General features: G+C 39.9%; 3 protein-coding genes and 1 non-coding gene across 5 annotated transcripts in view; 1 reads left to right on the top strand and 3 right to left on the bottom strand.

The window, feature by feature from the left end:
- LOC115764632 (protein pellino) overlaps positions 1 to 17,501 on the top strand; it is a 32,765-nt gene extending 15,264 nt beyond the window's left edge. Inside the window, exons 2-9 of the mRNA XM_030707801.1 lie at positions 12,335 to 12,427; positions 14,336 to 14,567; positions 15,168 to 15,359; positions 15,425 to 15,613; positions 15,683 to 15,781; positions 15,845 to 15,998; positions 16,064 to 16,241; positions 16,303 to 17,501. Of these exons, the coding sequence (XP_030563661.1) occupies positions 12,335 to 12,427; positions 14,336 to 14,567; positions 15,168 to 15,359; positions 15,425 to 15,613; positions 15,683 to 15,781; positions 15,845 to 15,998; positions 16,064 to 16,241; positions 16,303 to 16,429 (1,264 nt within the window). The 3' untranslated portion in view covers positions 16,430 to 17,501. The remainder of the gene's footprint in view (positions 1 to 12,334; positions 12,428 to 14,335; positions 14,568 to 15,167; positions 15,360 to 15,424; positions 15,614 to 15,682; positions 15,782 to 15,844; positions 15,999 to 16,063; positions 16,242 to 16,302) is intronic.
- Positions 17,502 to 18,187: 686 nt separating this feature from the next.
- LOC115764850 lies at positions 18,188 to 18,353 on the bottom strand. The gene has a single exon (XR_004018051.1). It is a non-coding gene; the product is annotated as a U1 spliceosomal RNA (small nuclear RNA).
- A 463-nt stretch (positions 18,354 to 18,816) lies between these two features.
- Positions 18,817 to 21,274, bottom strand: LOC115764662 (larval serum protein 1 beta chain). Its single transcript, XM_030707848.1, has 2 exons — positions 21,065 to 21,274; positions 18,817 to 21,006 (listed from the first exon to the last, which is right to left on the bottom strand). Exons 1-2 carry the CDS (start codon positions 21,272 to 21,274, stop codon positions 18,850 to 18,852), a joined length of 2,367 nt encoding a protein of 788 aa, XP_030563708.1. The 3' UTR covers positions 18,817 to 18,849.
- A 2,322-nt stretch (positions 21,275 to 23,596) lies between these two features.
- The window catches only part of LOC115764766 (protein Skeletor, isoforms B/C), a 28,022-nt gene continuing 25,272 nt past the window's right edge, over positions 23,597 to 26,346 (bottom strand). The window contains exons 7-14 of one of the 2 annotated variants that reach the window (XM_030708002.1): positions 25,957 to 26,157; positions 25,776 to 25,796; positions 25,365 to 25,689; positions 25,094 to 25,308; positions 24,757 to 25,028; positions 24,567 to 24,697; positions 24,342 to 24,505; positions 23,597 to 24,285 (exon numbers count right to left, since the gene is read on the bottom strand). In XM_030708002.1, the coding sequence (XP_030563862.1) occupies positions 24,115 to 24,285; positions 24,342 to 24,505; positions 24,567 to 24,697; positions 24,757 to 25,028; positions 25,094 to 25,308; positions 25,365 to 25,689; positions 25,776 to 25,796; positions 25,957 to 26,157 (1,500 nt within the window). In that variant the 3' untranslated portion in view covers positions 23,597 to 24,114. The remainder of the gene's footprint in view (positions 24,286 to 24,341; positions 24,506 to 24,566; positions 24,698 to 24,756; positions 25,029 to 25,093; positions 25,309 to 25,364; positions 25,690 to 25,775; positions 25,797 to 25,956; positions 26,158 to 26,346) is intronic. The other variant, XM_030708003.1, reaches the window with a different exon arrangement.

Here is a 26,346-nt window from a genome sequence, read left to right as displayed (position 1 = left end):
GTTCGCGAATCCGTCCCACTTTTGTTTTGATTGACACACACTCGTATCAAAGACAACTATGATTCTGACGGGACCTAAGCCAATTGTTACAAAACGCATTAAATGCCAATGAATCAAATAGATACTATATCAAATGTTTCAGATGCGGGTTGGGCATTGGGCTTAACTGAATGAGAGTTGGGCATGTTCATGTTTTATGGCTTTATTTCAATTTGGCATTAATTGGCGCACGAATTTGCGAATGTTGTTCGTTATTGTTGCTGTTTGTTGTTTGTTGCTGTTGCACACAAAATATATTTCATATTTTGTTGCTTTGCTGCATATTTATGGCTTTCGCTGGCCCGCGGGCGTAATCAGCCACAGCAACTGGAGTTCGTTCGAGTCGTTCGCGTAGATGTGAATGTGATTGTGAATGTGGATATGCAGCTCCAGCCCAGCTGGAAGAGCTGGAAGAGCCATGCTTGAGTGACGAGCACTGCGGCTGCCTGTTTCTGGGCTATGCAGATTGCCGTCTGCAATTTTCAATGCATAATCAGCAGCAACAACATTTTTCTACGTGACGAATTACGTGCAAAATTGCTAGCTAACAAAATGTATACAAAAAGAGAAAAAACAGCAAAGCCACCGCAGTCAAGTGGGCTTGGCTTCACCTTCTGCAGCGGTTCAAATCTGCAAGAAGTCTCACTAAAGACTCAAAAAACAAATACCTGCATTTTGTCAATCATAATATTAATTTTCTTGGTTTTAAATTCGCATTTGCTTAAATATGTGTACTATACAAATTTGAAAATGATAAAATCAAGCCTGTTCTGCACCTGAGTTGAGCAAAGTATTTGCTTGAAAATTCTAAAAGTGTGAAAAGTTCAGTTTCAGTTTTATTAAGTCTTAAGAACAAATTTGAAGCTGAGTTAAATTGTTCCACTTAAAACGTTTTGAATCCGAATTGTGTGAAATTTAATAACACATCTCAATAAAACTTCCAACGATTTTTTCAAAGTTTTTCAACGTTTTAAAAGCAGCTCAATTCTTCAAACTTACAATAATTTATTTAAATTTATTTTCAAAAAATTATTATCATTATTTAAAATACTTTATTATTATTGTTATTGTTATATTTGTATTATTATAAATTTTAGCATTATTTTTAAAGTGTATATAGTAGATATTTGATCAGTATCAACTTGTCCAAGTCGATATAAGAAGAAGTTAAGAATAGATGGCCTTATAAAAGCAAGAGAAGATTCCGAGCAGAATACTCTATAATGTTGGTTACAATCAGCCCAGATGAACCGGAACGATTCATGCGGGGCATAGTTAGTTGAACAAAACTGAAGCGACAAAGGTGTATAATTATGTGTTAGTCTAGTAGGGACAGAGAAGTTAAGTTAGACAGAGAAGTTAAGAATAAGAAACCAGAAGAGTTTAGGGAATAAATATTACACCAAGCATATGATTAATTAAAGAAGGCTGATTAATTATCAAAAGTCTACTGAAGTTGTCTGAAACTTTATCAGAAACTTTTACATATATCAGATCCGGCCGGTTTGGCTACTATATCATATAGCTGCTATAGTTCCTTGACTTTATAGAATTAATAGATTTATAATATTTGTTCGATATTTGAAAATATAAATATTATTTTATAGCTCAAATTAACTATTTAATTGCCTATTAAAATCAATTAAATTACTAATTATAATTAACAAAATTATTTTAATGTCAAGTTCAGTTAGAAAGTAAGCAATTCAATTATTCTGTCGTATTATGGAACCACTGTCGATTTGTAGAGCCGAGACTCAAATACGTTCCTAATGCGCATATTCTCAAAAGCCGTCCGTCTGTCTCCAGCCGATGTGTCTCCGGTTCCCAAAAGTCACGTACGCCAGTTGTCGGTTTTTTTTTTTTTTTTCTTTAATTTTGCTTTGCGCCAAATGTTATTGTCCCCGCTGGTCTCTACTTTTCTCTCTCTCTCGCTCTCTCGCTCTCTCGCTCTCTGAGCACGCAGCACACGAGCATAATTTTTAATCAAATCGCAATTTTGGCCACAAGATCAACAATCTGCAGTAAGGTTCGGTTTGTGGCCTGTTCCTGGCCCACAAGGAGCATTCGTGGCCTACACTGGACGGCCGACCTGGCTGGCTGGCTGGCCGGCTGGACGGCTGGCTTGCAGGTGAAATTGTGTGCAGCGTAACATATTATTAAATTGCCTTGATTATGGCCGTGAACAGAGCAGCGGCAACACCAGTCAGCAATCACAGTCGTCGGCCAAGGCGGTGGGCGTGTGCTCTCAGCACGAAAAATACAAGAAAACGAAAGAAAACAAAAAATATACCAATATTCAGACGGCCCGGCCCGGCCCGGCCTGGCCTGGCCCGGGCATTTCCTGTCGTGCCATGCTGCTGCTCGGGCTGTTCCACTCTAAGCAATTAAAGTGTGTAAACATGGCTGAGTAAGCTGAATTGACTGTCGGAGTGGCAGACGTTTGCCCATAAATCTTCCAGTGCAGCCAAAAATAGAGCCAGCATAGCTTTTGGGCATCTCGCACGAAAGTGCACTGCGCCGACGATAAAGACCTAAAATAGTTGCATACAAAACAACAACAACAACTGCCACACAGCAATCAATAAAAGTAAAAAAAGAAGGTCTTGTGATTGATCTACGCGTCGCCAGGGAGAGGCAGCGAGACACACACAAAACGCTTCCCGTCCCAATGTGCCCCGTTGGGGCCTATGTGGGTCAATACTTGGTTCTGTATGCCTCGTCGCGTCAACTCGATTCTATATATTGATAATGGCCGCCTCTGTGATAATGTTGACATGCCCGTTCTACTTTCCTCAGCCGTGGCATAATGCGCATAACTAAAGTCTATAAATATGTTTTCGTGGTGGGGGAGGGCTTTTCATGGAGCTGCCTCCAGCGACTTTTGGCCAGATTCTTGTCATTTCACGCCGACGCGTATTATTTGTTGCAAGTATTAACATTTGCAGGCATTTGGCTGGCATTATATCATAATGGTTTTTGGTCACGCATCTGAAGACGACACTTTTTTTTTTTATAACATTTCGCTTTCCTTCTGCAACTTGTGCAACATTTCTATTTGCCGTTCACTTGCGTTCATTTCGTTCAAGCTAATGAGCAGAAATTATGTCACCTGCTTTGATTAAATGCTTGCTTAAAAACTTTGAAAAAGTCCATAGGTTTCAATTTCCGTTCGCTCATTAGGCTCATGTGGGCCAGGGGTAGAGTCTACTTAATTAAGTGACTTTGACTATGGCCACAGCCATGCAAAAGGTGACCGACGACACCCACACAATAAATTACCAAATGGCTCATGAAGCCAACTTAGTTTGTTGGCTTTTTATACCCTGTAAACATTGAAAATGCTTAAGCTGGGGTATATTGGTTATGTGCGAGTGTATGTGACAGCCAGAAGACAGCATATGCGATCACATTTAGTTAATTATAAGTAACTAATTATAACATATATTCCTGATCTAGACAACAGGCCGAGTCGATCTCCAAACTAAGGTTGGTTTTTCCCGATATCTCTTCAAATTTTGAAGATATCGATAAAAATCGATTTTCAGATTTTGTTATCTAAACATAACTCAAAAACTATAAGAGCTAGATGCGCCAAATTTGTAAGTTAGGCTCTCATATATTATACAAAGTTTAGAAATATTTAATCTTTGAATTTTTATTTCTATAATAAGGATTTTGAATTAAGGTTTTCTTGAAGGCAAGAGCTAGACATGAAATTTAGAATGTAGGCTTTCGTATATTATGCACAGATTACGCATTTTTTCCGTTTCCTCCCTCGTTTTCATTTGTGGATGTTTGTAAATAAGGTAAAGAGAAATATTTGTGGAGGCATCACGACGCTGGTTACAGCGTATCTTCTAGTCGGGCACTCTTCACTAGAAAACTCTTGTTTCCCATTTTGTTCTGTTGGGTTTTTGTTTGATGTTTTTTTTGTGTTGCCATTTTTGGGGTAATGAGTTTAACAACCTGTCGCCATTTATTTTACAATATATCATTTTATAATAACCTATTCGAATAATGGCTAAAATGCCTGAACATGCCTTTTGGACTAATTCAAGTCCAGCTAACCACAATGCGTGTTACAGAATGGCAGCCAGTACGTTTATTTTCACAATCTCTCCAGTTAAGCCTTTCTCAATTATCCAATTCCCGCCGGAAATCACATACGCTTACTTATACAAATTGCAGAGAGTGTTTTAATTTTGTCACCAATTTTGATCAATCTCAATCTATCGATCTCTCATAGTCTCAATACTTTTATACGCCTACACATTTACGCCATAAAAGTGAATTTTGTAGCTCAAAGTCCAAAATTTGGCAGATACTACGTACATTATCACATTATTTACAAACGATATCGGCAAATAATCTATTTCCTTTGCTTAAACTAAATTAAACATTTCGTACCGCAACGCCTGACTTAATGAATTGTTATGGGGTTTTATTCAATGAAAGATACAGAAAGCAGCCAGTGTCAACGGCGTTGTCTGCCATGTGGGTGACGTTAATGCAGGCAGAAAACACCACCAATATCTATATATATATACATATATATATATATATATATATACATATATATAGTACTTAGACCTCCATGTGTCTTATCTGTGCGGCTGTTAATTAAAATGCCATCGATTTTCGAGGCATTATATAATGGCACATGTCCATTAGATGACAGCATATGTTAATTAATGAAATAAATGATGCTCGTGCCGAGACATATGCCACAATTATTACAATCGCTTGTCGATGCTTCTTATACCCTAACAGCTGAGGTATTTGAATTCTGTCAAGGCATTTGCCTAGATCCTTCTCTTTTCAATAGGCAAAACATATTTCACAGTCGAATGGATTGAATAATTCTTTCCTATAATTGATAATTAAGTTCTTAAATAAAAGTCATTACTAAGTACGTCTTTGTTGTGTTTGTCATGTGTTCAGTCTGGAAAGTTAGGAATCTTATTCTCATTAAGATGCCTAAGTATTAGTATATTGTGAATATAAAAAAATCTTAACAAACATCAAGTTTTACTAGGTTTCCAAAATTTCTTCTATCTATCTTTATCTAATCTAGTCGATTTTTGAGAAAGATTTGGTAAGAAACTTAGATTGTATTATATTGAAAAGATGGATAGATGCATGATATAAAACTAAAGCATGGATATATCTTTTCAAGACAACAGAATCTTTGGCATTCGAAATTCTGCAGCGTAATTCCCATATGATGCGCTTGTAGTTTGTTAAAAAGGGATTACAAAAAGTATACCAGTATTACGAAGCATATTGTTCTAGTCCATTCTTGCTTATGGTTCATTTCCTAGGGCTAAGCTTGACATTTGGTTCGGAATCACGCAGCGCATCGCCTGGCATTGTTCTATTGCCACGCCCAGTTCTATTGCTTGTCATTTGTTTATTAAAATTGCAATGTCGTTGGTCATAAAATATGAAATTTGCATATTCATGTTTTCATAGAAATGACAAACTGCAGTCGGCTCAATTGGCGTTGAGAGCATTTTAAAGCTCGTGCAATTTCAGTTATTGGGCCATTAGTTCGATTCAGTATGCTTTCAACTCTTCCGCATTACGACAAACCAAATGTACACGGCCAGAAATTGTGACAGTCATTGGCCCAAAAATGCTCAGCCAGACAATGGCAAAGCGTTTACAAAGGCTGCCTGGCTGCCTGGTTGCCTTTCTGCCCGACTTGGAAATGGCAAAGCTCGGTCCACAATGAAAAGCGAAACTATTACGAGTACCACGGAAAATGGTTGGGCTGCCAAGCTTTATGCGGCTGGCTCCATTCGATTGGCGCTTTGTGGCTTTATTTTAAGTCGAAAACGAGCAACAAACACAAAAGCGAAAATAGTCAGCCAGCAAAAGAAAATGCATAAGTGCAGACCAAAATCTAGGTAAGCCCAAGGGAAACAAAAATAAATAAATAAAAATGAAGAGGCTTTCTTTGTGACGGCGAAGTCTCAATACTCTGTAAAAAAGAAAACATAAAAAAACAAAACAGTTGAACAAAAAATCAAGTTTTTGTTAAAGATGTTTTAAAGTAAAATAAATTAAACTTAAATTTTTGTCAATTATACAATAATAATCAAACAAGAGATTTTAAATAAAAGTTTGATAAATTTTTTATAAATTTACTAGATTAAATGGATATATCCCAATTATTTATGTTAATTTACAATAATAGTGAGTTCATTTAAACATTTTAAGTGAACTTTATTTATTACGTTATTTAGTTTAAAATTTAACAAACATAATTAGATTTATTATAGCTCAAAGATAGAGTATCTCGTGTGAAATAGTTTTTCGAGTGAGATAGTTTTCTTATATTTATTTTTATTCGAGGTTTTCCTTTTAATTTTTAGAAATTATTTAAAATTGTAAATAACTTAATATTCTTTATAAAAATTTTATAAAATTGTTAAGTAAAAATCGGATCAGAATTTATTTCTTAAAGTTTCGGAGTTCTTCCGAAAAATAAACAAAATTTTGAAATTGCACAACAAACAATATATATACACATGTTTGGGATTCGAACCCGCATTCTAGTTTCTCAATTCCCCAAGGGATTGTGTCCCTTAGACAACTCAACTATTTAGGATTCGAGTCTGATGCTTCAGTTTACTCTCACAGTTTTCTTTTCGAGCAGCTTATACTTCTGGCGTTTTCCTATTGATTTGTGGCATTACAAGCCACACTGTGAATGCAACATGCCGTGTTGTGTTAGGGTATCAGAATTAAAGTAGCAGAGCGTGCACAAGAGCTGCCATAAGGAGGAGTGCAGCGAGTCATGCTCGGCTAGCTGCTCTTGCTGCTTGTTTTTCTTTTGTATAATTTTAGCCGGGCTTAAATGCTGCTGTTGTTGTTGTTGCTGCTGTTGTTGTTGTTGTTGTTGTTGTCACCTAGTGGAGTGGTTGCAAATTTGTTGCTTGCCCAAAATGGCAGAGAAAATAGTTCGAAACGTGCTGCTGCATAGCCAAACAAAACAAACAATTGAAACGCAAACAGCTTCTGAAGAGCAAGCCGGCAAAAAAAGAGTCGATTGTGTTGGCAGTGTTGTTGTTGTTGTTGTTGATGTTTTTGCCGCCGCTCGTTTAAACATAAACAAATGTTATGCAAAAAGATACAAAAAATATAAAGTCAAACCTGTGTGGCTTATGCAAGAAACAAAACTGAAATAACTATAAGACAAATATTGTTTTTTGCCGTCCAGCCAAATGAAAAGTTGTTTAGAAATTGACAAGCCCATTTGCATAAACGAAATTAGTCAGACGTTGCTAACAAGCCCCCCAGCTAAGGGCAAAGGGCGTGTCAACCGTGTGCGTGAGACGGACGCTGACTGACAGCCTAACCTAACTGACCGACTTGTATCTGTATCTCTGTCTGTATCTGTCTCTGTATCTGTATCTTTATCTGTATCTCTGTATCTATATGCATGCATTTGTAGCTTAATCTGTGTGCTTGCCTGCCAAGTTCTAGCTGTTTCTTTGAAAACAATCTCGTGGCTTGTGAATTATTTTTGGATTTCAGCTGCGCATATTTTATGCTCTGCAATTTGTTGCTCCCTCCACGCTTTATGCTCGAAATTTCGCTGGAAGAACGAGTTTATTTTTTGTGTGTGTGTCTTGTTTTTTTTTTTTGCCATTTGGCTCAGTCTGGTTATTCGCTTTTGTATCTGCACGTTGAGAATTTCATTCTTGAAATGCAAACAGCTGTGCCAAAGGCCGCCAGATATACATATAATGGCCACAGATACACAGACAGTTGCAGATACAGATACAAATTCAGCTGCTACACCTTTGGCATATGAATGAAGCATAGTGAAGTGCCATCCAAGCAAGCGAAGCACAGCCACAAATTTGGACATAAAATATGGTAAAGAAACACCTGCCATGCATCAGGGCATCATTGGGCACCTGCGCCAAGTGTCTTCCGTCTCTCTCTCTCTCTCTCTCTCGCTCCCTCTCTCGCTATCTGTTTGTCGTGGCACCCCATGCCATTGTTGCCTTGTTTATTGTTTAATCTTTCATTTGCACTTTTGCTGACAGCCGACGAAGTTGCAGGTTGCATATTTCAGTTATTCAGCAGACATTTGACATGCTCACATTCAGCTCAAATTTCAGCTACCCGAGCAAACATCAAATGCACAGGTATATGCTCCTATGTATTTATGTTTATTTGAAGTAAACCATAGTTCATGCTCGGTTGGCGTACAGGGAGCAGCGCTTAAAACAAAAATATTTATTCGCGCATTTACCTATGCAAATAGTCAAAAAGAAGCTGCAGCTGTTGTGTTGTCAGATTTAAAACTAAGAGCGTAAACATTTCTAAGTGCAGAATCTTGCTTCTATCAAACAAAACTTTCTTTCTCTGAAAAAAGCAACGCTTCTCTGATTAGAAAAGCACCAACAGCTAATGAAAAAGTTTTGAAAATATTTGGCAAAAGCCTTAATGAGTCATAAGATTATATCAACATACAATTAGCATACACACATACGCTTCTCACAGTTACGCTCTGGCCCAATGGAAGAACAGCCGAGTTGATGGCTGAGATGGATGAGCTTTTAAAAGCTCACGCATACTAGCAAAGGCTGTTAATGTATTAGTGTGCAGCATGTGCAGCAGCACATCGTTCATTTGAATTGGGCTTTCGGTGCTTTCGCCGGACTTGGCCTAACAATGGGCTAAGGCTGAACTAAATTAGCTAAAAGCCTTTGGCAATGCCAATTAAAGGTAGTCATTAGCAACTACCTACGCTACGCAGCTGTGCGTGTAATCAAATGAATGCATGAAATATATGTAGCGAAAATAATTAAATTAATGCACATATAGTGTGCACTTGCATTCCTGACATTAAAAGCGGGCCGACTGAACCACGACCGCGCTCCTGTGTGCCCTGCAAACTGGCCTGATTTTGTGTGTGCTCTGTTCGCCCTGTTCCTGACATTTGCTCTTTGCGGGGCTCTACTGCACTTGTTAACACATGCACTGGTCGCTTTTTTGTTTTGTTTCAGCGCTGAAATGGAGAATTTATTGTAATGCGATTGCCGGGCCATTTGGGTTGCATGTGGCAAACACGGCAAAAACAGCTAACAAGAAAAAAATATCGATTGCAGCATGTTGTCAGGCAATGGCTAAGCGTGTATTCGTATGTGTGTGTGTGTGTCTAAGGTAAATAATAATATACATTTATAAGCCTTTCAAACACACACACACCACACACAGACGTGTATAAAAATTGATTTCCCACAAATAGCGCTGGCAACTAAACAGACAAAGATACGCCGGATACAGGCACAGATACAGATACATGCGCTAGCGACGCGTTGGTATCTAACAGTGTGTCGCGCCGTATCTCACGGATACGTTCGGTCGTGTGCGTGTTAAACTCAATTTTGTATACAACTCTATCGCAATATACTATATACACTTAGCTTTCAAATTGAAATATATGCAAATGACTTTACTCTTTCATTCTTAGTTTGAAAATCGATAAGCTCTCTGGCGATACAAACAGCTGATTGTCGAACAAGAACAGCGAATAGTTTGCTTTGATACCCTTAACCCATTGCAAAGGGGTGGGCATATTGATTGACTAGGAGGCATCTTCGAACCCAGCATGAATATCATTCTTTATAAGGGGGAGCTGATGTAACTGAACCATGTCCATCCTTCCGTCTGGGTGAGCTCGTCAATGTTGGGGACTATGAGAGCGAAGCACTTCAAATTGGGGACCTCTTAATGCCAAGTTTCTTATAAATCATATGTACTTCTCTCTGATTCCACGAAATCCTTAAATATCGGTATTTAGATCACGCTTTTAGAACGAACAATTTTGCGATTTCTTTGAGCTTCGTTTTAGTTCCATATTTTGGCTCTGAAAAATGTTGATAATGGCAGCTTGACTCAGCGTACAGGGTATTTTGTGATCGGGCATGGCCGACTAGAGAACTTTGATTTGTTATTTTTGTAGCTGATAAATTTATGAATGCTTTTAAGAATTGAGATTTATGTGTGTGTGTGTGGCCCTTTTGTCGGCACATGACAATTGCACCATTTGGATAGCCCACATTATGCTGCACGCATATTTCTGTCAATTATTTTGTGCTGCTTTTTGTCCAAATATTTACATTAATTTAAGTCGGCTACATACTATATTGCAAAAGTGTATCGGATTGTTTACGCTTTGCCTTGTGACAAAACGTATTTGTTTGGCTTTGTGCGCTCTTTAAAAAAGTGTTGTTTGTTAATTAAATTAAATGTATATTGTATATGCCAGATAGCGGCACTTGGAGCGCCACAATTAGAAGTAATGCGTATGCCTAATCAATTTAACCTAGTTTTATTTTGAGCTGCATTGTCTACAACAGTTGCAGTTGATTGCAAACATCTCCAATTCAAAGCTGAGGACTTTGGCCGCCAAGAGCCTGTTGTGTTTGTTTATAATACTTTCACTCAAATTGGAATTTACAGCACTTTTTGGCATTATTTATTTATTTTGTTTTGTTTTGTGGGCTTGTTTATGTTGGAAGTTCTAAAAAGCGCAGCTCTACTTTTCCGATTTGTTATAATTAGTATTGCCTGAATTATTGCACATTTGAAATATGGTTTGCGTTTAAGAAATCAATGAAAAGGGTCTCGATAATTAAGCAAAATGCATATTACACCCATATTTTCCGTGTGTAATGTGCCCACAAATTGCTTATTTTGCCAACAGACTGTGCAAGTGTGACCGAAGTATGTTTTACAATTGAAATTTACATTTTTCATTTTTCAAAATAGGCACACATTTGAATGCAGGGCTCAAGGTATATCCAAAAGTTGTACTACAAGGCAATTAACATAATTGTTATGTAAAGAGCTGCCACTGTTAACATGATAACTATGTTATCTTGCAACTGAGACAATCAGATGCAAATTATGCGCTCAAATGCAGTTTGGCCACATTGTCTGCGGGCAACATGCAGAGATGAAGCTCTTGGGGCAAAAGCAGGCCGAGATGTTAATTAACAGCGCTGCAGACCAGAGGCTTACAGTTCACAGTTAACAGTGCAGACATGAAAGTCAACAGTTAACAGTCAACTGTTAGCAGAGCCTGATGCGCTCGCTGTTAATGACTTTTCCATTTGATTTATGCGTCAGCTTCTCGTTTAGCTAAAGCCTTAAATCAGACTGTACTGTATATATGCATAATATACATACATATACATTTATACATGTACTTGTGTGCATCTAAACAAGGCTGCAGCGCTAATTTGATGCCTACCGACAGGGCGACAGACATGCCACATTCCTATTTACCTTGCACGCGCCACAGTCTGTGTGCCCCGCTGCCAACCCCCCCCCCCCTGCCCCGCTCACGCTCTTTATGCGCACAATTTCAGTCTGCGCTGCACAATTTCAAGTACCCGCCCCGCATACCGCACCCCGCCGCCAGCAGGCCAAAAGGGGAGCAAGTTTAAATGCAACGAGCAAAAATCAATGCAACCCCAAAGCAGCAGTCAGTCCAGCCCATCCCCCATGCCAAACCCTGGCCCAGTCCAATCCACAGCCAGGCCGGGGTAAAATCCATTTGCCCGTTGCCAGTTGCCAGTTGCCAGTTGCCATGTCGGCGGGCTGTGGCGCCCCTTGTTTGTGTGGGCGTCAACCGGCGCCGTGCTGCTTTATTAGATTGCTGTAAATAAGTTTATGACGTGCCCCAAAAAAAAAAAAAAAGCATCTACTGCAAGTACGAATCTATCCGGTTCTCAGGCTAATGAAACACTCAGTTATCTATCCCATCGCCTGCTCTCATTACGGGCAATCTTATAGCTTATAGTGCGGATTCGAAAGGTAACTCGAGGTGTTATTGTAGGGCAATTTCTATGACTTCCACTGGCAAAGTCAGTGTCAAATTGACATGCCAATGAGTCGAACAATGAGACGGACGAGCTGCAAAACTGGAATTGTAAAGCACTCCGCACAATGCCAGACATCGAGGAGACAGACGCCTCAGATATTTCCTCATTTCAAATTCTACGACTGGCAGCAAGAAAATGCTTTGAATTGAGCCATTTCTTTGGCATTTGTGCATTTTAAAATTGTTTTGCCTTAGTTTTGCTTCAGAAAACAAAAGACAACAACAACAACAACAAAAAGGTGAACCTTCTTTTATTATATTACATTTGTTTTGTGTCCATACCCTGCATGTATTAAGTAAGATATTTTTCAGACTTAACTTTTCTTAACAATAAACAACTGGATCTAATTTGGACTTATCAATATTTATTTGCATTTGCAGCACCGACGGCACAGAATCTCCCATACTGGCTGAAGACGCTGGCGATGGGCACGACAAACCCCGTTTGCGATATGGAGAATTAGTTATACTTGGGTAAGTTAATGTTCGATTTTAATATGCCAACATTAAGTCCGAAATGCATACACAATTGTTTCATTATTTTCAATACATTAATTGTTGCAATATCTATTGACTTTCCATTTGGAAATTTTCACCAAAACTTTCAAAGTATTGTTGAATTATCTTAAAAGTAGTCGCTGGTATTAGTTCAAGACTAATGTTCACATTTACATTCAAATGAAGCACTGTCAGTTTTCGTTGCGTACAAACATGCTCTTGTCCCAGTGTGCGTGGCGTGGCGTGGCGTGGCGTGTTACCTGACCCGTGCTAGGCCACAGCAGTATGAAACAAAAGGCTTAACGCTTGTTCGACTGCGTTGTAAGCCGCAACCAGCTCGGGCGAGCTGCTCGCCTCGCCAGTTAGCCACATAAATTAGATTCACGCTGCAGCCGGCCGCTGGCCAAGATTGATGATTTTGGCCGGCAGCTGCGTCGGACGCTTGTAAATCTTGATGGCGGCCGTCCAGCTGTCCGGCCAAAACGCTTGACATTGCGCTGATTACCTGGCGCGCCGGTTGACTCACACATGAATTGTGGGCCAGCCGAGTGCCTGACTCAATGCTCTATATGTATATCTTCTGCTTGTTCCTGCATCCTAACAAGTCTAGTCTGGGGCAGCAGCCCGACGGAGGCGGGTCGTCTTTGGCTTATTGTGCGTCAGCAAATCAATTTTTCACTTTTGGAGCGCGCTTTGTTTGCCTTTGCCACGGACTGGGGCAATCAACAGGCGAAATCGTTTACTCTCCATTTACCGCCCACTTGATAGACTTCTTCCTGCTGCACTGCGATATATGAAATATGAGATATACATATATGTCGACGGCCTTTGGTATTTATAGCCCAACCAACTTCTAATTGTTCATGTTTTTGTTTCTTTTGCTTGTCGTGCCACTGTCAGCTCGTTAAATATCATTTACAACTTCTTCAATGCGTCCACTAATATATCATCATTTGAAAAACATTAGCGTCCCCACAATTACGAACTTCAAATGTCAACATTTCCGTTGTCCAAGCTCGATGCTTAGAGTGTTTCGTTTCGAACTTTATATGTTTCCCATGTTAGATAAGTTATTCTAAAGAAATTGTTGCACAATCTCCAAATGCTTGTTAATAAAGTCGCATACATTATTATTGATATTTGACGTGGGCTATCAGCTCATTAAATTGTCAAGAGTTGGCTAGAAATGAAGCTGTCCGGCGATATTTGTTGAGATATCTTTGCACAAATGTGTATATTTTTAGTATCTATATTGGATATTGTATTATCAATTTGTGTGCTCTTAAGAGTTGATTTATTAAATAAAGAAAATAGTTTTGTAAAATGAGTGGAAATGGAAAGGTGGAAAAGGAAAAGCAGCTATTGTTAAGATCATATTTTGAATAAGAAAATGATTATAAGATACATTCCAACTGCACAGACAGGTTATTCAATATTTCAGTCTCTACCCCTCTCTTCCCCCTTCCAACTACCCAAGCAGCAATAATAAAAGGAACCCTTTGATGGGCGCTGTGCGTGTGATCCGACAGCTGCGCATGCCATTAAGAGATCTTTTATGGCGCACAGCATTTGACAACTTAAAGACTTATGTAGGTAGAATCGAATAGAATTCCACTAATGATCTGGCAATTAACTAATTCAGTCGATGAAAAAGCAAATGCTCTTAAGTTCTTTGAGCTCATTATCCGTGGCTAAAGGGCGGGGCATGGCTAATTGTGTAAACACATTGGCCGACGCAGAACTTGACCTATAAACTGTACGAAACAAATTGTGTTGTGTGTCTGTTGCGTAATAATGTTGCCCCCAAATGGGGTCTCTTATCATAAAGAACGTCAAATACACATAGAGTACATTGCTGCTTCGTTTCTCTCCCTCTCGTTGCAGCTACAATGGCTACTTGCCACAGGGCGATCGCGGTCGTCGACGCTCCAAATTCGTGTTGCACAAGCGCACGGAGCCGAGCGGCGTCAAGCGCTCCAAGCATTACATCGTACAATCACCACAGACATCGAAGGCCATACTGGATGCCAACCAGCACTCGATATCGTATACACTCTCACGTAACCAGGCTGTCATAGTCGAGTACAAGGAGGACACAGAAACGGATATGTTTCAGGTGAGACTATTATATGTTTTCGAATAACTCTTATACTACAAACTTGTTATGTGGGTAGACATAGATTAAGAACAATTCCGTTTCCTTCCAAAACTTGGAAAAATAAAATCATTTCTGAAGGCAGAGCCCTTCCTTAGGAGGGAAGGGAAGTAGAAAGAAGACATTGCGTGGGGCTTGGGATCTATTAACTTAGTTTAAGCATCCAATAACAGCTCCGGTTTTGTTTGATGCTGCTTGAAATGTGCTTCAGGCCTTGCTGATAGAGTATTTGAAGAGCTGGTGCTTTGGAAAGGTCAATTGTCAGATAATTTGCGTTCGCTGTGACATTGCCCGGCAACGATTCGACATAAAATAAAACTATTCCCATTTGTTATATATATGTTATATTGATTACGGCCTGTCGACGCGTCCAAATCCATTTGCACTTCCTTGTTGGATTGAAGTGAAATACCAATATCGCATGATTTGGCATTTATTTGAACATTGATAGATTGATGACTCAAACGACATTAAATATGCGGGCCTGTGTGTGTGTGTGTGTGGAGATATTTTTGGGTCAATCGATGGGCAACTAATCAGACCATTGCTCAACCTTTTCAGGTGGGACGTTCGTCAGAATCGCCCATTGATTTTGTTGTAATGGATACGCTGCCCGGTGATAAGAAGGACGCGAAGGTGATGCAGAGCACGATTTCACGTTTCGCCTGCCGCATTTTGGTTAATCGCTGTGAGCCCGCCAAGGCGAAAATCTTTGCCGCCGGCTTCGATTCGAGCAGAAATATATTCTTGGGCGTAAGTCAAAGTGAACAATAAGTAAACCAATTTTCATGCTAATAAGCGTCAATATACACATGCAGGAAAAGGCCACCAAGTGGCAGGACAATGTGGAAATCGACGGCCTGACCACAAATGGCGTTTTAATAATGCATCCCAAAGGCTCGTTCTGTGGCGGCAATGCCAAGTGCGGACTCTGGCGCGAATGCTCCGTGGGTGGCGATGTTTTCAGCCTGCGTGAGTCGCGTTCGGCACAACAAAAGGGTCAGCCCGTAAGTAAAATACATACATATATACTTAGCAGGGCAATAATTATATATATACACATATTATATTTACAGATCTACGATGAATGCAACATCTTGCAGGATGGCACACTCATTGATCTCTGCGGCGCAACGTTGCTCTGGCGTTCCGCCGAGGGATTGCAACATTCACCGGTAATTCAAATAATCAAAATTAACCAATTTTCGTTGACTTTAAAAGTTTGTGCCCAATCACAGACCAAACACGATTTGGAAAAGCTTATCGATGCCATTAACGCTGGTCGTCCACAGTGCCCGGTTGGCCTTAATACACTGGTTATACCACGCAAAGTGAATATCAGTGATCAGGTGAATCAGCCTTATGTGTACTTAAACTGCGGCCATGTGCAGGGTAAGTTGACAGCCTATTTAATGAAGAGAACTATTCAATTTAACGCTTTCGTTGTCCGCCAACAGGTCATCATGACTGGGGTCAGGATGAGAATACTGGTGCTCGCCGTTGTCCCATGTGCCTAGAACTGGGTCCTGTTGTTACCTTGTGCATGGGCCTAGAGCCGGCCTTCTATGTGGACGTGGGCGCACCCACGTTCGCATTCAATCCATGTGGACACATGGCGACTGAGAAAACTGTCAAGTAAGCTAAATTCGAATTCTAAAGAAATCCTCCAAAAATTATCTGGTTATTTCCTGTTCAGGTACTGGGCAAATGTGGAAATACCGCACGGAACCAACGGCTTTCAGGCCGTTTGTCCTTTCTGTGCGACACCGCTGGATGGCGCGACTGGCTACATTAAATTAATTTTCCAGGATAATTTAGATTAAATATATGTATATGTATGTGCACATCTTTAAAGTAAATATGTATTTGTAGTAATTGAACAATGTCGAAGTTTGAAGCAGGCATTAAAACTAGGCTTTATTTATTATAATTAATTAATTAATTATAAATGTATTAATGGAGAAATACAAGAAACATATTATTTAAAATGAAAGTAAATTACATATGTATTTTGTAAAAGTTAATTGCTTTAATTGCTATCTTACAACTGTTTAGTAATTATTCATCAAACGCAAACATTTACAATATCAATTACATGCAACAGACCCCAAATTGCATGTCATACATAGTTTAATGTTATTTTCTTTCCTATACATTTTGTCTGTTGTATAAATTATTTTCAAAGCAAAGATTGCATAACAAATTTAATAAGAATTCAACAAAAAAAAAACCCGCAGTAACAATTAATTGATTGATTTAATTAAATCGCACTGATTTAAGCTGCCAGCTGCCTAAACTGTGTATATGTAATTCTGTATAAACATAAGATTGAACCATAATTTTAATATTAAATGCGTATCTGTAGCAACATTAACAACAATATCAAAAAGAGCAGCAACTATGTTTTCCCATTCGTACTGGCAAACAATCAATCAACATTTATGTATTTTTTTTACCAAATCTAGAGCTTACAAACTAATTTTAATACTAATTCATACAAAAAAAGAAAAAATGGAAACAAATTCTAAAAATATGTACAGTTTCATATGTTTGTCGCAATTAAGAAAATATTACGCATTTACACAAAAACCATATAATTCAAATGCAAATTTCTAAAAATTATCTCAGCCTTTCATACATATTACATTTCTGTCTGTACACATTATGCATTATTACGTTAATTACTATTACATTACATCAAACAAAATTATTCGTATTATTATTTTGTATGCAAAGAAAAAAATAAAAAAACAGAAAAAAATAGGAAAGTTCAACAAAAACACTGTGTTCATCAAATGTTGCGACACGATAATGTTACCAATTAAAACATTACAAACAAATTATAATAAATATAAACTGTAAAATAAAAATCTAGCGTATCTACAAATATACAAACGCAAGTATATTTTCATTAAAGCGTGCATTGCATAAAAACTAACTCTTGTGTTTCAGTTTTGTCGATTTTCCTTTTCCTCACAGATCTAATTTAGCAGAAAAGCATCCGTGGAAAGTCATCCTCCCTTAGCTTCGATCATTTATTTTATTTTTAAAAAGTACTACTTACAACTTCATTCGCGACCGATCGTTCCTATGGCAGCTATATGATATCTATCTAGCGGTCAGATGTTAATATTGCATATATATGAGACATATAAATGCCCAATTTGGCCAAGATATCTCGATAATCAAAAAATTGTTCATACCTTTTCGCGCATCCGGGCGTTGCTATGGCAGCTGTATGAATATGATATAGTAGTTCGATCCATGGCTATAATGCTATTTTCATTATTAATGAGCTATTTCCAAATTCATCGATGAACGCCATCCATATACAATCCTCACAGGACAGCAATATTTGTCCCGATTAGTATTTCATCCTTCTGTCGTCTATTGCGAGAGGGATGGTTTTTGAATATTGGCGCGCAATATCACCAGGGCTGCAGCGATTGCCGTATTTTACAGCCGATGGTATCGATAAAAATATAATATCGATATTATTGCACGCTGGTCACACAATGCAATATAGTTAACACCTATGCAATTGTAGCAACCATCTCAACAGTTGAATATGTATTTATTATGTCGGGACGGCGCGAACGCCATTCCCGGCTACCAAAAATTACACGCACGAGTTATTCACATTAGGAATAATCGCAGAGGTCAACTCAACCGAATGTGCAATGGCCAAGCCTCACTCCGGAGGAACCGCCTTCGTGATCACGGTTAACCTCTACGCCAGGTAAGTATGATTTTCTCCGCTCTGAGCTTGGCATACCATGGGCACACTGCTAGAACCGTTTGAGAATCATAAGCTCATACAAATGTAACAACGCCCCTCAGAGTATGCAGCATAAAATGATATTACTCAATGGTGGTGAGTTTGTGTGCACCAAGTAAATATTTTAGACAATCTACAAGAGATTTCATGCAAATGCTTATTTTGGCGATTAATGTTTTATTTAATTTATAGAATGTAGAGTACGCGACAGCAGTTTTTTTATGCTTGTTGTGTGTGTATGTCTTGCTTTTGTTTGATTTGTCTTTTATACATTATTCTTATGAGAAATGTAATACATATTATATTTGTATGTTAAATTACGTTAGAAATAAAATGCAGTTTTGTGTTTTTCGAAAGTTTATTTCACTTTTTGCTCAACTTAGAATCTAACTTTTGCAACCATATCCATATATGCGATCGGTATTCATCATCAAAGGTGTCCGGCTAATCCGCTAATTGTTCCACTCAAAACTTGAAATGCTTGGTGTAGTAGTCACGGAAGAAAGTGTAGTCGAACTGGCCGTAGTTGGTGTAGCCCTTGTACTTGTAGTATGGCTCCATGGTGTCAACATGGTAGATGGGGACATCCTTGAAGTACATGTTGGGCACGAAGAATTCGTACTCATCGATCTCGCGATCGAAGGGATATCCAAATGGCAGATCATCGATGAAGCGAGCGCCGGATCCAATGCCGCAAGAGTAGGTGTAGTCAAAGTTGGAGAACTGTTCGTGGGTGCTGGGTGCGGTGTATGGCATAACCATGAAGAACATTTGCATGGGCATGCCCTTCTTCCAGCCCATGGGCAAGATGAGGCGATCGGGGAAGCCGCAGTGGGGCTCGCTGATGTCCAGAGGGAATTTGTACTTGCCATCGAAGGCCATCATGGTGTAGTAGTAGAGTTCGCTGTAGCTGGTGCGGTCCTTCACGGTCCAGAAGAAGTCCTTAGAGTTGCGGGTGATCATGTTGCTGCCAGCCTTCAGTTCGTAGTAGAACTCATCCACTTCCATGAAGTTCATGCGGTTCTCCGCCAGTGAAATGACGCGGCCGAATTCATCGAATTTGGGTCCCAGGAATGCGCGCACAACAACCTTCTCGGGCTTGTCGGACTCAACGGTGTAGGTGTAGGTGAAGGGCTTGTGGTTGAGACGCATCTGGCGAGCGTATAGCGACTTATCCCACACGAACTTGCCCTCATGGAAGACCATCTTGTCGTTCATCAGGTTGGTCACATCAAAGTCAACCAGATCGAAGTAGGTGACCAGCTCGCTGACCTCCACATGCTTCAGAGTTACGCCGGGCATCAGCAATTGCTCCTTGGTGTATTTGGGCAGATAGTGCATGAACTTGAAGTAGATCTGGGCGATTGACTTGTAGAACATGTAGTACATAGGATCACGCATCATGGTCTCGAAGTTGAGCATCACGTTCGGGTAGACCTCCATCTGATAGTAGTCGGTATCGGCGAAGTACATATGGGCGAACATGTACCAGAACTGGTAGAACATCTTGTCCATGCTGTCAACATTGCCCTGCAGAATGTTGCCAATGTACTCAATGGACTCGGGCTTGCGCAGATCAACCATGTGTCCATCGGCGGTCTTGTAGTAGCCCGTCTCGACAATGTTGTGAATGCGCTTCAAGAAGCCGGTGATCTTGTCGAGCATCTCGAAGTTGCCGTAGGTCTCCATCTCGTAGTAGTTCTTGCGGTAGCTGTAGCCAATGCCGTTGTAGTAGATCAGCTGAGGATCATAGCCCATCTCGATCTGGTGGTACCACGAGAACTCGGGAATGTCGCCATAGCCATGAGACAGACGCTCCATGTAGTAGCGAGAGAGCAGCTGGTGGACGGTGTACAGCCAAAGCTCACCACGACGATCGTTCTTCAGGCCGAAGGTGTTGCCATCCAGGAAGAAGGAGTAGTCCAAGTTGAAGTAGTACCAGTATGCGTTCCAGCCCAAATCCTCGGTGAAATAGGACAGTTTCGACTCCTCGTTGTAGAAATCCAGATCACGGCTGTAGTCAACTGGCATATAGAAAACCTTCACGTCCTTCATCATCTGCTGCCATTTGGTGTCCTGGTTGAATTCGTAGATGTTCTCGCGAAGGATGAACTTGTTCTCGTTGTACCAGTGCTCGCCCAGACCCATCAGTTTCCACCACTGCCACATCTTCCAGTCCTTCATGTACATGTAGTCGCTGCTCTGATACATGTTGCCTTGCTTGTGTCCCTTGAAGTACACATCCATGTACTCCTTCTCGTACATGTTCATCTTGGTCCACATCTCAAAGTCGAATTTCTCGGCCTCGTACACGAATTTGCTGTTGAAGAAGAACTGTGGGAAGATCTCATAGATGGAGGGCAGCATCAGGCCATGGAAGTCCTGGCGATGGATGACGGCCAGAGTCAAAGCATAGACGAACATGCCCTCGTTGACGTGCATACGGGCCCAGCACACGTTGTGGAAGAAGGTCTCGAAGTCCTTGGCATAGTAGAAGAAGTTGAACAGACCGCGCGCCTGCTTGGCGTGATACTTGACCAGCTGGCCGAAGAACTCGCCCTTGGGCAGCAGAGAGTGTGCCTTGTACGCCTCGTAGAACTTCTTCATGTAGATGTCATAGTGCTGGAAAAGATGTGGAGCGGATTAGAAGGATAATTAAGTTGCGCTGGGCAAAACTTACAGTATAGTAGGACTCATCGAAGTAGAATTTGTCACCCTTCTTGATGTACTCCTCGAACATCAGAGGATCCTCCACACGGTAGACGATCTCGAACAAAAACTTCTGTTTCTCCAGGAAGGCTTTGTCGGCGATCTTCACCTCGTGCGTCTTATGGAAACTGGCCGCGGCGGCCAGACCCAAACAGGCCAGCAATGCAATGGCGATTTTCATGATTGAAGGCTCCTTGTAACTCCTGCTCCTGCTCAACTGCTCAACTGCTCCGGATTAGACACACAACTGGGATCCAATGCCTAAAGACTGTTGCTTTTTCGGCAGCCAACGCCTTGCTTATATACCCAAAAAACTTGTATACAATATCTGGTGTCAGGCTGCAGCTGCAGGTTGGGGTTCACGGGGTGACACCTGAGTGTATCTCAGGTGCTCGGAACATCTGTTGTCAGCAATTCGGTGCGCATCTGTCACAGCTTATCTATCGCCCGGTTGCCATGTGATAATTGCAAAATTTAATATAATTTCACTAAATTCAAGAAATCAACAACAATAAGAAAGAATGGCAAGCAAGTCCGGGGTCCATCCAGATTGAGAATTGAATTGAATACGAATTTTGTTTTGTTTTTACTTTTTCAAGTTTATTTCTAGAATATGTTTTGTAGCAGTTTTTGAATTAAATTTTCTTGCAGCTGCTTATTGACATCAATGTTTCAATTTTCTACCACTTAGTTTTCGCAGGGTTCGCCTTTAAACGTCCTTTTCGGTTTTGGTTTCCACTTGATGGATTTACAATATGTATATTATTGTCTGAGGCTTATTAACTTTTTAAAATGGAGTAGTTTTTCGCATGCATATACATACTTATGGATTTAGGTGCTTACTTAATTCATTTAGTTTCGATTTAGATTTCAATGCAAGACAATAAGAGTTGTTTTTTTTTTTTTTTTTTTTTTGCAGAGAAATAATGCTATCTAATATTACTTAAGTACAGAAAGTGCTGTGTTATAATCGACATGAAAATACTTTGATATATATATATTTAAATGTATTTATGTATTTGGATTATTCAATATTCGAGTCGTAAATATGTAATTTGTATTATATTCATGTAGATTAAATAAATACTATACGCAAATGTTTTTTTTTTTTATAAATCGAGTTTTTGTTTCTGTTTTTATTTTTATTAATATTTGTTGCTGTTTTTTTTTTTTTTTTGCCTCTTTGTGTTGGACTCTTGTGCGCTTAGCTGCAAAATAATCTATACAAATATTCAATTGCCTTACAAACTCAATCGAGCCCCAGGTCGTAAGCCTATACCTCTGTATATACGTAAATCTCAAATGTTATTATCAAAATTTCTAATAATTTGATGGCTATTTGTTGCCCATTTGCTGGATTTGAGCTCTGTTTTCTGGTCACTTAAATATCAATGCAAATTGTTGAAATCATTTCTAGTTTTATAGCGTTACAAAACAAAATAAGGAAGAGTATCAAGAAAGTCACACAACAGAAACTTAACAGACTGATGAGTACTAAAGACTTTCCTAAATATATGTTCCAAGTGTTTCTCAAGAGCTAGAAATAGTCTTTCAAATGTGTATTTCTTCTATATATTTTGTATATACATTTTATTTATGCTAAATATTGAATAGTTTATTTATTTTATTGTTGTTTTCTTCATTATCTTTTGTATATATCAAACCCATGCCCAAATCGTACGTACAACTACCAAAAGGTATACAGTACAAACATTACTTAATTTCAATTAATTAATATTGTCAAATATTCCATTTTCATACACGTTAAATACGCACTTCTCAAGTGACTTTTTTTCTTTTTTTTTTGATAAGTATTCATATTATCCGACATTCGATTATTGTTTTTATTGTCTTTACATAATGCATATTAAGTATAAACAGCAAAGAACAAAAGTTATGTATACATTTATTTATAAAAAACATCAATTATGCAAAGAGTTAAAAAGTTACAAGAAAAACAGTTGATAACAAAAACGCTGACGCCACATCTCTATATATTTATACTTTATTACTCCTGAATATTCTCAATAATATTTTTATTACAAGAAGCACCACAGTAGTCAGTAGCAATAAAAATAAACTCCATTCCATATTTTAGTAAATATATATACTATATATACTATATATACTATATATAATATGTATGTGTTCTGTTCTGTTCGCTTTGTCATACATTTAAAATGTGTACATTTATTGTATTTATTGTATTGTTCTGCTCAATTAAACTGAGATTTGCATATGCCTTGTTTTATTGTCATATCTCTCGTTACCAAACTCTTAACATTATTAATTCCTTATTTTACAATCATATTTGAGCTTCAGTTTCGGCTCAATATATTGTTTTGCGCACATTCATTTATTGTCATCGTGTCGCGTTTTTATTGTCGGCTTACATTTACATAGAACCGCTTTTTAAGTAGATATATAAATACATATATCTATATAGATATATATATATATATATATATATATATATATATATATAGATGTGTATATGTATGTGTATAAGTAGTAGTTGTTGCTAGAAAAATTACAATTTTACTGTAAATGTAAATGTATAAGTAAGTTTCGTATGTTCTGCATACACGTAAAAAAGTAGAATTCCATACACGTAAATATACAAAGAGTTCTTGCTGCGCCTCCATCTAATCCCGGCCAGCTACAGTGGGTGCAGTAAGTACGCACCACTGCCATTTGCACACGCACACAATAGTTTTCAACAGTTTTACACCTTATAAATTATTATGAAGATATGTTTTTCAGATGATATTAGCCTGGTTGTTATGTAGAATACGTTCAAATGTTCCAAAATCTTCAGCAAACAGTTGCCTCGGTGCTTGAGAAGTCGATATTAATATATATGTTTTATGAAATTATAAATTCGTTTAGAAAACTTGTTAAAAAGACTCAATATGGTTAAGGATATGTAAAGTGTGAGTGTAAGATATGCTCAAAGCAACTGAATTATCTGCTGAAAACCTTGGAACATGACTTTACAACAATTTACTGGCGTTCCGACTATCAGGCAAGCAAAGGACTCGCCAGTCTGGAACGTCCTACAACCAGGCTTAAAACTGTTAGCATCATGTAGAAGAGCAGCTGATTGCGGCCCAGCTGCAAGCTGGCCGGAGCGGTACTTGCGCCGGCGTCCACCACGTTTATCTTCCAGCCCAGATTGTTGTGGGTGAAGCACTGCAATGGAGACAGATAGGTGAACATTTCCATGTGGCCTGAGCTGGCGGACTCACCTGGTAATACAATACGGCAGGTGCATCCATGGGCACCGTCCAGTTCATGTAGCCCGGCTCGCCGTCCTCGCACTTGAACACCAGCGTACCCTTGAAGTCCTCAAAGTTCTCGAACTCCGCCGAGCGATCGACAGTGCGGTGCTCCCATTCGCAGTAACGGCCCACTGGAGATGCAATTTGTCTCAAGTTAGGAGCATTCTCAAGGATTTGTTTTGAAGTACTTACCGCCTGTGGGTATGGCATTGCCATCCTCATCATACTCAACGCCCGCATAGGCCTTCTGCTTGCGCGCCTCCAGGCCCGTCTTCTGGCCCAGACCACCCTCCGGCGAGTCCGTGATATACAGCGGATGGTATCTATTGGTGGACATAATTGGACATCAATCGATCAAATAGCACTCGCAAAAAGAACCTACCTGGCTGGCTGTGCAGGATCGTTGCCGCCTTCGATTATGAACTCGTAGGTCTGGCCGCGCTCCACAGTTATTTCCGGTATCAGCAGATCGTTGATATACCAGGCAATGCCCCACGAGGGCACGCTCGTAATCGCTGTATAGCCACGCTTGCCACCCGTGGCTCCAATGCTGGCGCGGAACTTGTGCTCGCCCACGATCTTGCGCGTGGCCCACGGCTTGGGTCCGCTCTCATCCTTCACATCGTACAGCGAGCTCTTGCAGGCATGATCGTTCTGCACACCGAGTTCAAAGTGGGATCAGTTGGTGCAGTTTGTTGTGGGGCTGGTTTCGGACTCACCCGCTTCGAGAAGTTGATGCGTATGTCGTCGGGATTGTGATCGCTGGCAGTGTGCGAGTGCGCGTTGGCCTCCTTGCGGGCATTGAGTGGTCCCACGGCGGCTATGATCGACACCTCGCGATCAATGGGTATGGGCATGTCATAAATGGGCTCATTTGTTTGCAGCAGGCGCTTGTAGCGAATGCTGGTGACGCCGCTCTTGCGATCCCCGCTTACTGCAGATGGTAATTCTTGGAAAACTTGACCAATGGAATCTGAACTCTTTACCTACCCACAATCACATTATTGCGTGCTCCGATGCGCTCGTCGGGACAGACGCCACGCTGACCATCGCACTGTGATAAATCCGAAATGAAATAGTCCTCGGCACGGAACACTCGAGCGTTTGTATCGTAAAAGGCCACCACAACGTCGGACTGTGCCATTTGGGGGCGTCCATTTGCGCCGGATAGGCCAAAGGCCATATACTGATCCTCCGTGATGCGTCCAAACAGCTCGATCTGTATATATTCACCCTGCAGTTCCCATTTGACCTGCAACTTGTTGGGCAGAACCTCGCGGCAATTGGAGTAGACGGGCCGCGGCGTTGTCGTAGTCTGCAATGAAAAGAGGCCAAATCTAAGATTCAACAAAGTTCCAAAAACAATGAGGCAGCATGCATGAGGCTGGGTCTAGTACTTACGGGTGAATACCACCATGAAGGCTGATGCGGCGCGTATGGGTTAAATAGATATATAATTGTGAGTTATGTGGGAATGAGCATATGGTTAAGTACAGGTGTGTGTGCGTGTGTGTGTGTTAGTGTGCGTGTGCGTAAATTATGTGTGTCTCAAATTCCACTTGTTGGCTTTAAGGGCACCTACCGTGATTTTCGTCTGACCCAATGCTGGCGGCACATCCAGGTCCTTGGGTATGAAGACGTGTCCAAAGTTGTGCCTATACTCCACACACCACACCGACAGCCAGTCAATATCGTATACGGTCAAGCTGCCGGGCAGCTGAATCTCAATATCCTCGCCCTGATAGCTGCGCAACGGGTCCAACGATCCAACCTCATTGGGCACCTAGAAAATAGTTAAGTCAAGCATAAATTGGTTAATATCTCTGTATTCCAATTGGATAATATATCATTTTTATACCCTGAACCCACTTAAAATGGAGAGTATGATGCTCTTGTGAAAATTTATGCAGATGGAGTCATCTCTGATCCCATGAATTTTATGTATTGAATATTATTATATATATGTAACAGC

The sequence above is a fragment of the Drosophila novamexicana genome, unplaced genomic scaffold (assembly GCF_003285875.2).
Source record: "Drosophila novamexicana strain 15010-1031.04,08,12 unplaced genomic scaffold, DnovRS2.1 tig00000870-arrow-arrow-pilon, whole genome shotgun sequence".
Classification (NCBI taxonomy): domain Eukaryota; kingdom Metazoa; phylum Arthropoda; class Insecta; order Diptera; family Drosophilidae; genus Drosophila; species Drosophila novamexicana.
Note: the sequence above shows the minus strand (reverse complement) of the source record. Positions and strands in the feature narration are given on the sequence as shown.